Raw genomic sequence first — 14018 nt, 5'->3', positions numbered from 1 at the left:
TAGACATGAAAGCCAGCTGGGTGACCTTAAGCCAATCACCAGGAGACTGAGAGTTCTAGTCCCGCCTTAGACATGAAAGCCAGCTGGGTGATTTTGGACCAATCACTGTACACCCAACCCACCTCACAGGGTTGTTGTTGTGGGAAATATAGATAGGAGGAAGAAGTATGTTCACCACCTTGAGTTGCTTAAAAAAGGTAAAGGTAAAGGTTCACCTTACAGATATGTGCTAGTCGTTCCCGATTGGACTCTAGAAAATCCAGTTGCCTCTTGGGAAAAAAACCCACCTTTCGGACAACCATGTGGATGACTGAGAAACTCCACAGACACTTAACTTGGTTACTGGATTAACCTAACTTGCAATTCGCCAGACCATAAACCAACCAAACAATCTAAGTTGGGAGACCATATGAACCCCCCTCCACCAAAACAACCTTAATAATAAGGCAAGATAACCAAGTTGAACAAACGTCATGGCCAGGTCTTAAACCTGGATTGAAGATAATGTCTGAACACTTTTTTTTTTTAATTTAATTTATATGCCGCCCTTCTCCGGAGACTCAGGGCGGCTTACAATGCGTTAAGCAATAGCCTTCATACTTTTGTATATTTATACAAAGTCAGCTTATTGCCCCCACAAACTGGGCCCTCATTTTACCTACCTTAGAAAGGATGGAAGGCTGAGTCGACCTTGAGCCTTGGCGAGATTCGAACTCGTAGTAATTGCAGGCAGCTGGATGTTAAATGCTGCCTTAGTAAGAGGCATTAGCCTCCTACGCCACTCAAGCTCCCATTAAACTAATCCTGATGCATTTTAGGAAAACGGTGTTCTACATTTAGGATAACAGAGTTGGAAGGGACCTTGGAGGTCTTCTAGTCCAACCCCCTGCCCAGGCAGGAAACCCCACACCACTTCAGACAAATGGTTATCCAACCTCTTCTTAAAAACTTCCAGTGTTGGAGCATCCACAACTTCTGGAGGCAAGTCGTTCCACTGATTAATTGTTCTCACTGTCAGGAAATTTCTCCTTAGTTCTAAGTTGCTTCTCTCCTTGATGAGTTTCCACCCATTGCTTCTTGTCCTGCCTTCAGGTGCTTTGGAGAATAGCTTGACCCCCAAATCTTCTTTGGGGCAGCCCCTGAGATATTGGAAGACTGCTGTCATGTCTCCCCTAGTCCTTCTCTTCATCAAACTAGACATACCCAGTTCCTGCATCTCTCAGGAAAGCCTACATCTGCCAACATCTGCTGCCCCTCCCAAATGTTTGTATTCTGACGTGGATGCATTTTTGCCAAGTTTTTACCTGATCTATCTATCGCAGGCGCTATCTCAAATATGCGAAAAGGTGTTTTTCTTTTTATGAAAAACTCGTCCGCATCATCCACTCTCTCTCTGATGCATTGCTGCTTGATCATGTTTGGTCTATGTTAAAATACAAGCACAACAATAGATTAACTTCTGGGCCATTTCAGGTCTACAAATGAGCATTTAATTAGGTAAGCGGCCAGTTTGTTTTCGGTCCAAATTGATTACTAATAAACAGCGCTCCGGTTTTGTGCCCGAAAATCCCTCCCTATCGGGTGCACAGTTCGTTGCCTGGCTAATGACTTTTTTTTTTTTTTAAATCCTTTCCATTATCAAATTATTTGGGAACAGCAAACCACCCAATAAATGGTAAAGACTCAGCCTGGGGAGAAACTTTGACAGATTAACCTCCATTAGGATAATTGCCTCTGCTTGGCATGGGTGCGTGGGAGTCCGAATTTTGATGCGGGCGAATGCCACCGCAGGTTTACCACCCACACTCTAGCATTCTCTCTGATGGTAGTCACGTTAAGGCAGCTTTTCTCAATTTTGGCACCTTTTAAGATGATCTTTTAAGTGGGACGCGGTGGCTCAGTGGCTAAGACGCTGAGCTTGTCGATCGAAAGGTCGGCAGTTCAGCGGTTCGAATCCCTAGTGCCGCGTAACGGGGTGAGCTCCCGTTCCTTGTCCCAGCTTCTGCCAACCTAGCAGTTCGAAAGCAGGTTAAAAATGCAAGTAGAAAAATAGGGACCACCTTTGGTGGGAAGGGAACAGCGTTCCGCGCGCCTTTGGTATTGAGTCATGCCAGCCACATGACCATGGAGACGTCTTCGGACAGCGCTGGCTCTTCGACTTTGAAATGGAGATGAACACCGCCCCCTAGAGTCGGGAATGACTAGCACATATATGCGAGGGGAACCTTTACCTTTAAAATGATGGTGGACTTCAACTCCCAGAATTCCCCAGCCAGCACAATACAGGTGGTCCTTGACTTACAACAGCGCTGAAAAAAAGTGATTTAGGACTGTTTTTCAAAGTGACAACCCCCTTGATTAAAATTGAGATGATTGGCAACTGGTGGCTCTGCAGACTAAAAAGCATTGTGATTAACACCAGCTGTCTGCAATTACTGTAAGTTCGAATCTCACCAGGCTCAAGGTTGACTCAGCCTTTCATCCTTTCTAAGGTAGGTAAATTGAGGACCCAGTTTGTGGGGGCAATAAGCTGACTTTGTATAAATATACAAAAGTATGAAGGCTGTTGCTTAACGCATTGTAAGCCACCCTGAGTCTCCGGAGAAGGGCGGCATATAAATCAAATTTTTAAAAAAATTGGTTCATAGTTATGACGGTTGCAGAATCCTGGGCTCACGTGATTATTTTTTGCAACCTTCTGACAAGCAAAGTCCATGGGCAAGCCAGATTCACCTAACAACTGCAATGATTCGCTTAACAACGGAGGCAGGAAAGGTTGTAAAATGGAGTAAATTCACTTAACAATTGTCTCGCTTGACAACAGAAATTGTGGGTTCAACTGCGGTCGTAAGTCGAGGACTACCAATAGGGGATTTACTTTAGCGACCGTTCAAAGTTACAAGGCCCTGGAAAACAGGGACTTATGATAGTTTTTCACACTTTCGACCATTCCAGCATCCCGGTAGTCATGTGATCAAAATTTGGGTCCTTGGCAACTGGCGGTTGCGGTATCTTGGGGTCACATGACCCCCTTTTGCGACCTTCTGACAAGCAAAATCAATGGGGAAAGCCAGATTCACTTAACAATCGTGTTGCTAACTTAAATCATCTAAATCAGGGGTCTCCAGCCTTGGCAACTTTACGACTTGTGGAATTCTGGGAGTTGAAGTCCACAAGTCGTAAAGTTGCCAAGGTTGAAGACCCCTGATCTAAGTGATTGTTGTGAGGCTTACTGAGTCATTACAAGACACAATTAGTCCCAAACAAACATATTTTATTGTAACAGCTGAGAATTACGTTCAATCCCAGCTGAGTCCCAATTAGTTGCAAAACAAGTCCTTCGGAAGAAGTCCTTCGGGATAATCACCAATCTTCTTTGACACCCTGCCAAAGCCCCAGGGAGTTCAGAAACAAACAAGAGATGCCAACTGGAAACAGAGTTAGCAACGTTGCTTTCCTGCAAAAGGCCCCAGGTGCCTTTGTTTCTCTTTTAAGCCTCATGGGAGGGGCCAATCATCTCCTGGCCTTACTCCTGAGTCGTCCCTTTTGCTTTAGCTGCTGTTGCCTTCCGACAGCTCTGCGCATGCGTGCACTAGGAACAAGCTCCTCCTCTTCCTCTGCCTCTCTGCTGTCCAACTCTGGAGGCTCCGGAGTCCGTGCATCGCTCCCAGATGGCGCTGGCCCCATCTCTGCCTCCGATGCAGGGCCCTCGTTCGGGCCTTCCCCAGACTCCAGGACTGGCCCATGTTCCTCCCCAGCCTCCTCACTGTCCGACTCCGCTGCCAGCTCCGCAGGCTGCTGGTGGACCACAAACATGGCAAGAAAAGTGGGGCGAAACTCACTTAACAAATGTCTCACTTATCCCCATACATTTTGGGTTCGATTGTGGTCATACATCGAGGCCTATCGGTAGACGTCTGCCTCTGAGTGTAAATTTAGGCTGATCAAGTGTTGCCTTCCAAGCGGTTTTGCTGGGTCGTGTCAGTCACGATTCAAAGTTCAGCTGGAAACCATCGGAAAGAAATCTTATCCTCGGGAAGAGGAAACTCTTAAATGGCAGAGTGAATTGATCACGGGCTGTGTGCAAACAATGAACTGTCCAAGTGTTAAGATAGACGAGCAGGCGTTATAAATAGCAACAGTGAGGGAGACGCATAAGATTAGCAACAGCAATAGCACTTAGACTTATATACCGCTTCACCGTGCTTTATGGCCCTCTCTAAGCGGTTTTACAGAGTCAGCCTCTCGCCCCCAAACAATCTGGGTCCTCATTTTACCGACCTCAGGACAGAAGGCTGAGTCAACCTTGAACCGGTCAGGATTGAACTGCTGGCAGTGGGCAGAGTCAGCCTGCAATGCTGCATTCTAACCATTGCGAAGGAAGGAAGGAAGGAAGGAAGGAAGGAAGGAAGGAAGGAAGGAAGGAAGGAAGGAAGGGAGGGAGGGAGGGAGGGAGGGAGGGCAATAGCACTTAGACTTATATACTGCTTTACATTGCTTTACAGCCCACTCTAAGCAGTTTACAGACTCAGCATATTGCCTCCAACAATCTGGGTCCTCATTTAACCGAGCTCAGAAGGATGGAAGACTGAGTCAACCTTGAGCCGGTTAAAATCGAACTCCTGGCAGTGGGGCAGAGTCAGCCTGCAATGCTGCATTCTAATCATTGTAAAGGGAGGGAGGGAGGGAGGGAGATGGGGGAAGGAAGGAAGGAAGGAAGGAAGGAAGGAAGGAAGGAAGGAAGGAAGGAAGGAAGGAAGGAAGGAAGGAAGGAAGAGCAATAGCACTTAGACTTATATACCGCTTCACTGTGCTTTATAACTCTCTCTGAGTGGTTTACAGAAACTGGGGCAAGAAAGGTCATAAAATGGGTCAAAACACCCCTAACACATGTCTCGCTTAGCAACAGAAAGTTTGGACTCGGTTTTAGTCGTAAGTCGAGGATTACTTAGAAAACCTTCCTCTTTAGCTCCTCTTTAAGGGTATCTTTCTCACCAAAATGGTGGACAGAAATTTCCTCCTTGGTGTCAAATGTGCTCTTTGTCCGACTTTCCCAAAGAGTTGAAATCGTATGAGAAATGGGGACGAAGCTGAGATTTAAAAAAATTCCAGATTCAATAAATCTTGCGAAATCCAAGAATTGCCCCTAAAAGGCTGGGTTCGCACAGCATCGTTTAACCCAGTGGTGGGTTTCACATTGTTTTACTACCAGTTCTGTGGGTGTGGTTTGGTGGGTGTGGCATGGCTTGGTGGGCGTGGCAGGGGAAGGATACTGCAAAATCTCCATTCCCTCCCCAATCCAGGGGAAGGATACTACAAAATCCCCATTTCCTCCCGATCAACTGGGACTTGGGAGGCAGAGAATAGATGGGGGCTGGGCCAGTCAGCATTTTTACTACCGGTTCTCCGAACTACTCAAAATTTCCCCTACCGGTTCTCCAGAACTGGTCAAAACCTGCTGAAACTCATCTCTGGTTTAACCCCTAGCAAATTGTACCAACCGCATCCCCAAAGAGGTTAAACTTGGTTATTTTTAACTAGGAGGTTTTTGTTTTTGTTTTCTTTTTCTTTTTCTTTTTTTGCTTCTCTGGGTTTAAGTGTTGCAGGGGAATCGAGAGAGGGTATGGATCCAAACCTGAGTTAATCAATAATCAGATTAAATATGCTGTGTGAATGCAGGCAGAGGTTATTAAAAAAAATAATAATAATAAATCCTGGGAGATATTTATCAAGAAACCTCAAAAACATCAATCGAGAATGTGAAAGGATGCGCAGAATAGATGCAGAGATGCACACAGGGAGAGGGTTAAAATAAAAATCAATATATCTTAAAAGGCGGAAGAGCTTTAATTGTGTTGCTGTAGCTGCCTCTTAACTCTTTTGACCTTGTAGAATATTAGGATCCACTCCACTCCTAGAACAGTGATGGCTAACCTTTTTGCCATCATGTGCCAAAAGCGGGGGTCGCGCACGCGTGTGCCCACACCTATAATTCTATGCGCCCTGCCTGCCCCCCCATGCATGCATGTGTGATCCATCTGCACTTCCCCCTGCTTTTGGCACGTGATGGCACAGTGGACCAGTAGGCCCGTTTTTCACCCTCCCCAGGCTCCAGAGGCTTTCTAGGAGCCTGGGGAGGGCAAAAACGGTCTTCCCCACCGACCCACCGGAGGCCCTCCGGAGTCCGGAAACGGCCTGTTTCCCTATTTCTGGTGGGCCCAGAAGGCCCAAAAATTGGCTGGCCGGCGTGCACATGTGCGCTGGAGCTGAGCTCGCGTGCCCACCGATATGGCTCCATGTGCCACCTGTTGCACACGTGCCATTGGTTCCCCATCACGGTCCTAGAAGAATGAAATATTTTGAGAAATATTAAAAAGGCAGGATATTATACTTCCCTGGATGAGAAATGGAGAAACATGCTCTTGGAAAGCAGCCCCCACCTTTGTTAATAGCCCTCAGCAGATTATTATTATTATTATTAATTGAATTTGTATACCGCCCTACTCTTGAAGGACTCAGGGCGGTGAACAGCCGAATAAAATACATATAATATAAATGTTAAAAAACCATTAAAATACAATTAAATAATTGGATGTCAGCACTTAAGATGTCAGCACTTAAGAGATAAAGAGCTAGCTAGCTCTATTCATAAGCAAATGCCCTCACCCAAGATCCATCAAAGGTAGAATTGGCCCTCAGCCACAATAGGAATTTTTTTTTTTTAATTTGATTTATATGCCGCCCTTCTCCGGAGACTCAGGGCGGCTTACAATGCGTTAAGCAATAGCCCAGCTATTGTCCAGCAAGAATTGCCCAGCGCCCCTTCGTTGCATCATCTCAGTTCCGCAGTTACCCCCAGCAGTTCAAACTTCAACCAAACGTATCTCAGACAACCTGCAGAGCCAGCTATGACCTCCACATAACCCTCTACAACAGCCAATAGAATACATGTCCTTGCACAGGAACAGGAAGTTCAAATGCAAAGCCCGAGAGAAGGTTAAAAAAAAAACCCTTCACTCTCAATTCCATGTGGTCAGCTGTCCAGAATCACATGTGCTTGGCAGTGGTGGAATGCTGCTAGTTTAACAACCGGTTCGGTGAACGCATGCGCCTAAAACACTTGCGCACAACACTGAAAAGGGAGCATTTAGAAGCTCAGCTGCTTACCTTCCAAGTCAGCAACGTTAAGTAGAATAGCGAGGGGGACGGGAAATCAGCTGTGCCACGCAATTGAGATGAGCTACAAAGCAGGATATAAAGGACAGGATAGAGCGGGGGCGGGTGGGTGGACCAACTGATCATCGGCATTATCACCTGAATACCTCTGGTGCATGGTGGCTCTACTTCATCAATAAATGGATCCTCTTTCCAATCAGCCTCCATTTTGTCTCCAGTGTCTTTCTCCCAGCTTGGAACTGAACTAGTGTTGTGGTCCGTACGCGGCCCTTAAGTGAAGAGGACGAAGAGGAGGAGCCTCTTCTCGATGCACGGGCGCGCAGAGCTGCCAAAAGGCAAGAGTGGCTCCTCAGGAGGAGGTCTCCTCGAGAGTAAGGCTTGGGGCTAATTGGCCACTCCCTTACCTATTTAAGGAGGAAGGCCAACTGAAGCAATTTGCAGGGAACAACTTTGTTCACTCTCCTTCGTGCCTCGATCTTGATTCTTTGCAAATTCTTCTGCCAACCATAGTAAGATTAAGATTATTTATTCTTTGGATTCTTGTAGGCTGTTAAGAAAGTTAATTAACAGCCTTTGTTTGGAAAAAAAAAACGTATTTAATTTAGTAAAACTAAGGTTTGTACAGACTTTGTGTGTGCTGCGTTCTTTGGGGACCGGAGCTGGGGCAGAACAACCAGATGTATATTTCTTCTCATAACTTCCTCCCTCTCTGTGGATACCCCTGAACCAGAGGTGAAATGCTCCCAGTTTGGACCGAATCAGCCGATCCGGTAGTGATGGCGGCAGGTGGTTCTGAGAACCGGTAGCAAAAATCCTGGCTTGCTCGCTTTTCCCACCCAAATGGTAGGAATAGGTTGTAAAAAATGTTTTTAAAAGTAAAAAAAAAAGGCTCTGATCATCACAGCTGAGACACATGATTGTCAGAGCCTTTTTTTTTTTTTTACTTTAAAAGCATTTTTGTCCGAATAGGTTGTAAAAAAAATTCTTTTAAAAGTAAAAAAAAATATCGCGCTCCACAGCTGATCACACACACACACACACACGCTTTTCTACTTATCCCATGCCGCCTTTTGGCGTGCACTGCAGGCGCGCACCACACATACGCAGCCAGCAAACCAGGGGTGAAATACTCCCGGTTCAGACTGGATCGCCCGATCCAGTAGCGATGGAGGCGGGTGGTTCGGAGAACCGGTAGCAAAAATCCCTGCCCCACCCCCCCATGCCCAGCTGAGCCGCGCAATCATCAGAGGCTTTTTCTTTATTTTTAAAATCATTTTTTCTACAACCTCTTTGGTGGAAAAAATGCTTTTCAAAGTAAAAAAAAAAAGCCTCTGATGATCGCGTGGCTCAGCTGGGATCGTCAGAGGCTTTTAAAAGCATTTTTTTTACAACCTCTTCGGCCGAAGAGGTTGTAGAAAAAATGTTTTTAAAAGAAAAAAAGCCTCTGCCGATCAGGCAACTCAGCTAGGATCGTCAGAGGCTTTTAAAAGCATTTTTTTACAATCTCTTTGGCCAAAGAGGTTGTAGAAAAAATGTTTTTAAAAGAAAAAAAGCCTCTGCTGATCAGGCAACTCAGCTGGGATCGTCAGAGGCTTTTAAAAGCATTTTTTTTACAACTTCTTCGGCCGAAGAGGTTGTAGAAGAAAGGGTTTTAAAAGTAAAAAAAAAAAGTTGGCCACACCCACCCAGTTACATTACCCCCACCACCACCAACCCACGCCCACAGAACCGGTAGTAACAAAATTTACATTTCACCATAGCAGTGAACCAGTAGTAAACCGGTTCAGATTTCACCACTGCCCTGAATCGGTAGTAAAACAGGTTCCTAAGGACAAGTAATGACAAGCTGTGACAGAGACGATGTCAAAAAAGGCTTCAAAAGAAGCAAACGATATTGCGAGGGAGAAGAAAAGGTTTTCTTGCATTCTTTCATTCTTTAGATATGTTCAGGAGAAAGGGAGGAGAAAGGAACCCCATCTGTTCAGCAAAGATGCTGGGATGCCAACAGGTGACCAAAGAAAAAAGAAAAAAAAAAAACTCAGAGCCCTGCCTACTCTTCCGTCTCTCTGACAGGGAATTCCGCAGGGAGATGAGGAAAAACGAAATAAAGAGACGTGATTGAAGTGCCAGACTTACAGAAATAGGCTCAGAGAAAATCTTTTTTTTTTTTTTTTTAGAATGATTTTGAATCTCCAGGGAACAGAGGGATTGTATCCGAAGACGCTGAATGAGCTAATGAAATGTTAAATCTTGGTTAAAATATCAGATGCAAAACCAAATGCACAGATGGCAACTGGCTCTATAGTAGTAACTGGGAGAGGGATCTTAACAGAATAACAATTCTGGAAGGGAGCCTGGAGGTCTTCCAGTCCAACCCCCTAATCAGGCAGGAAACCCTCGTTCATTTTAGACAAATGGCTCTCCAATCTCTTCTTTAAAACCTTCAGTATCAGAGCACCAAAACCTCCAGTATCGGAGAACCAAAACCTCCAGTATCGGAGAACCAAAACCTCCAGTATTGGAGAACCAAAACCTCCAGTATTGGAGAACCAAAACCTCCAATATAGGAGAACCAAAACCTCCAGTATCGGAGAACCAAAACCTCCAGTATCGGAGAACCAAAACCTCCAGTATTGGAGAACCAAAACCTCCAATATCGGAGAACCAAAACCTCCAATATCGGAGAACCAAAACCTCCAGTATCGGAGAACCAAAACCTCCAGTATCGGAGAACCAAAACCTCCAGTATCGGAGAACCAAAACCTCCAGTATCGGAGAACCAAAACCTCCAGTATCGGAGAACCAAAACCTCCAGTATCGGAGAACCAAAACCTCCAGTATTGGAGAACCAAAACCTCCAATATAGGAGAACCAAAACCTCCAGTATCAGAGAACCAAAACCTCCAGTATCGGAGAACCAAAACCTCCAGTATCGGAGAACCAAAACCTCCAGTATCGGAGCATCAAAACCTCCAGTATCGGAGAACCAAAACCTCCAGTATCGGAGCATCAAAACCTCCAGTATTGGAGAACCAAAACCTCCAGTATCGGAGAACCAAAACCTCCAGTATCGGAGAACCAAAACCTCCAGTATCGGAGAACCAAAACCTCCAGTATCGGAGAACCAAAACCTCCAGTATCGGAGAACCAAAACCTCCAGTATCGGAGAACCAAAACCTCCAATATTGGAGAACCAAAACCTCCAATATTGGAGAACCAAAACCTCCAGTATTGGATCTTGGAGTCCTAGTGGACAATCACATATATATGAGTCAGCAGTGTGCTGCAGCCACCAAAAAAGCCAACCCAATCCTAGGCTGCATTAACCGAGGAATAGAATCAAGATCACATGAAGTGTAAACACTTTATAAGGCCTTGATAAGGCCACACTTGGGATGTTGTAGGGGTGAAATCCAGCAGGTTCTGACAGGTTCTTGAGAACCGGTAGCGGAAATTTTGAGCAGTTTGGAGAAATGGCAAATACCATCTCTGACTGGCCCCAGAGTGGGGTGGGAATGGAGATTTTGAAGTATCCTTCTCCCTGGAATGGGGAGGGAATGGGGATTTTGCAGTATCTTTCCCCTGGAGTGGGGAGGGAATGGGGATTTTGCAGTATCCTTCCCCTGCCACATCCACCAAGCCACACCCACAGAACCCACAGGTAGTAAAAAAAATTGGATTTCACCACTGGGCTGTTGCATCCAGTTTTGGTTGCGATGATATACAATAGATGCTGAGACTTTAGAAAGGAGGATGCTACATTTAACAGTGTCTGTGACTTCTTTCAATTTTCTTGTACAGTTTTCAGGGAGCTAGACCAATGCGACCTCTGGTTCTCAGATAGATAGAAAGATAGAGAGACAGAGACAGACAGACAGACAGAGAGAGAGAGAGAGAGAGAGAGAGAGAGAGAGAGAGAGAGAGAGAGAGATGATAGATGGATAGATAGAGATAGATGATAGATGGATAGAGATAGATAAATGATAGAGATAGAGATAGATGAGAGAGAGAGAGATGATAGATAGATAGATAGATAGATAGATAGATAGATAGATAGATAGATAGATAGATAGATAGAATTCTTTATTGGCCAAATGTGATTGGACACACAAGAAATTTGTCTTGGTGCATATGCTCTCAGTGTACATAAAAAGAAAAGATACATTCATCACGAATCATAAGGTACAATACTTAATGATAGTCATAGGATACAAATAAGATTATGTGTGAAGGGTGGAGAGAACTCGACTCTAAATTTTTTTCCAAATATGTCTGTATTCACACAACATGCCAAGCCCAGAGGCATTGACAGCTTTCTTAGCATGAAGCTTGCACGGACTAGTTAGCCTTCAACTTAGATTCTTGGTGGCTTTTCAGTGAATCCAATTCATCGAGTAAGCTAATGCTGTAAACGCCTTTCGCAAGCAAGAAAATCAATCCATTCGGTAGGCAAGCAAATTGTGTTGTGTGAACCCGTGCGATTTCCCCTAGGAAGTCAACTCATCTTCCAACATCAACGCATCATTCAGTCACTACATCTGTATGGGGGGGAAAAACCCGATGCTAATTCCCATGCTAATTTGTGGCAAGTTTAAAGGCACAGTTGGAAACGCTTAGGTGCCCTTTTGTTATGTATTTTTGCCACATTTGCTTGAAAACGATAGAACGATTTTGTTTTTCCTGAGTCCTTTTTTCTAGTCCATACATACATGGAAGAAAGTAATTTATCTGACTTACGACCAGTCCTCGCACTTACGACCCGACTCATTTGTTTGCTTTTAATACTGATCAGCTGTAGGACGGCCCTTTGAAGCCCAGCGCCAAGAGTTTAAACAGTTTTTTTTCCCCTCTAGTCATCAGCTGGGACTCAGGAGGCAGCAATAGATTGGGGGTGGGACCAAATAAAAGGTAAGAATAACGTGGGTGGGGGGGGTGGGAGGGTGGGGGAACCGGTTCGGTGATGTCATATCATCACCGCTACCGGCTTGGCCGAACCGGACCGAACCGGGAGGAACCCACCACTGGCAGGGAGGTCTACTAGGCCCGAAAAGGGGCATGGGGGGGTGCGGCCCCCCGGCCTGTTTTTTCTCCCAGGAGGCTGTAGGGAGGCCTACTAGGCCCAAAACGGGGCATGGTGGGCAACGCCCCCCCTGCAGCCCGTTTTTCCTCCGAATGCTGCCTGTCATATCTCATGGCCACGCCCACCATGGCTACACACACCCAGCCTGTCATTAGGGTATTACCGCCGTCCACTTGCGATCTACAGGAGCCCTTCCTTTCTTGTCACCCCTTCAAGGTGACGTTTGGCCCCTAGGAGCCCCTAGGCGCCTCCAGGCAGGCAGAAATCAGGCTGAACTTTGCAGAGCTCCGCAAGTCATAGCTGTCACACTCCGGCGCCATGCCCACCATGGCCACGGCCACCCAGTCAGTCATTAGGGCAGAGAACCGGTTGTTAAATTATTTAAATCCCACCGCTGGTCGTAATTCATGATGGTCGTACAGTGGGTGGGTCATGTGATCCACCCAACTTTAAGGCCTCTCTTGCGGTTGACGTTAAGCGAATGCCGTGGACAGAAAACAAATCAATGGTTTTCTATGGGCACAGCTTTGCTGAAAACTGGAAGAAAAAGGTGGTTTCCTGCAAAGCCATCATCAAATGCAGTCACGTGTCCAGCAGGCACTACAAACAGCAGCACAGATAGTCCTCGATTTACAACCATTCATCTAGTAGCCGTTCAAAGTTACAACGGCCCTGAAATAAGTGCCTTATGACCATAAGATTCATAATCTGAATCTGAATCTGAATCTGAATCTGAATCGAACTGAACTGAACTGAACTGAACTGAACTGAACTGAACTAAACTAAACTAAACTAAACTAAACTAAACTAAACTAAACTAAACTAAACTAAACTAAACTAAACTAAACTAAATATCCTGTTTCCCCCCAAATAAGACCTCCCCTGATAATAAGCCCAATTGGGGTTTTGAGCTCATGGCAATAAGGCCAAGCGCTTATTTCAGGGTTCAAAAAAACATAAGACAGGGTCTTATTTTCGGGGAAACACATTATTAAATTAAATTAAATCTCCCATCCCACCTTATCTCCCCATCGACCACTAATTATCTGCAGCGATTCTAACTTACCGGCAAGGAAGTTGAATATAAAAGCTAAACTTGAGCATCTGGTCCTCATGTTATATGCCTGCATACTGTTCTTTCTTTGTTCCTCGGCAGCAATGCGGCCCCTGATGTAAGCTGGAGGGTCTGGGACGTTATTTTGAGCAATAGCCCGGCCCCTCCCACCTTCCCTCCCTCCCTCCACTCACCCACCCTCATGGCAACCCCCTCCCCCCCCATTTCCAAGATAGTTGTGGCTCAGCTGTTATGCTGGGCATTGTCAGCTGTTTTGGGGAGGTTGGCAGCCCATCGCTGGGAACAATGCCTTAGACTGAAGAGGGAGGGGTCCTTTTTTAATAACTGCCTGTTCTCATCCCCTTCCTGAATACCGGAAAACTGTAAGCCCTCATTGTGATATGGGGAGGTGATCAAATTTCTAGGTTCTACCATATCGCAAGATCTAAAATGGGCAGCTAACATCCAAAACGTCATCAAAAAAGCACAGCAAAGAATGTTCTTTCTGCACCAACTCAGGAAGCTCAAACTGCCCAAGGAGCTGCTGATCCAGTTCTACAGAGGAACTACTGAGTCTGTCAACTGCACCTCTATAACTGCAACCCAACAGGACAGACAGAGACTTCAGAGGATAATTAGAAGTGCAGAAAAAACAATGGCTACCAACCTGCCTTCCATGGAGGACCTGTATGCTGCACGAGTCAAAAA

At 45.6% G+C, this 14018-nt stretch overlaps 1 protein-coding gene across 1 annotated transcript in view; it reads right to left on the bottom strand.

Moving 5' to 3' along the window:
- Positions 1–13424, bottom strand: part of CHRNG (cholinergic receptor nicotinic gamma subunit) — a 41456-nt gene extending 28032 nt beyond the window's left edge. Inside the window, exon 1 of the mRNA XM_060684932.2 lies at positions 13323–13424. Coding sequence (XP_060540915.2) covers positions 13323–13386 — 64 coding nt within the window. The 5' untranslated portion in view covers positions 13387–13424. The remainder of the gene's footprint in view (positions 1–13322) is intronic.
- Positions 13425–14018: the final 594 nt, after the last annotated feature.

This window comes from Pantherophis guttatus, chromosome 6, assembly GCF_059756535.1.
Source record: "Pantherophis guttatus breed Tessera chromosome 6, ASM5975653v1, whole genome shotgun sequence".
NCBI classification, from domain to species: domain Eukaryota; kingdom Metazoa; phylum Chordata; class Lepidosauria; order Squamata; family Colubridae; genus Pantherophis; species Pantherophis guttatus.
The sequence above is the reverse complement of the archived record's forward strand: the minus strand, read 5'-3'. Positions and strand labels throughout refer to the sequence as shown.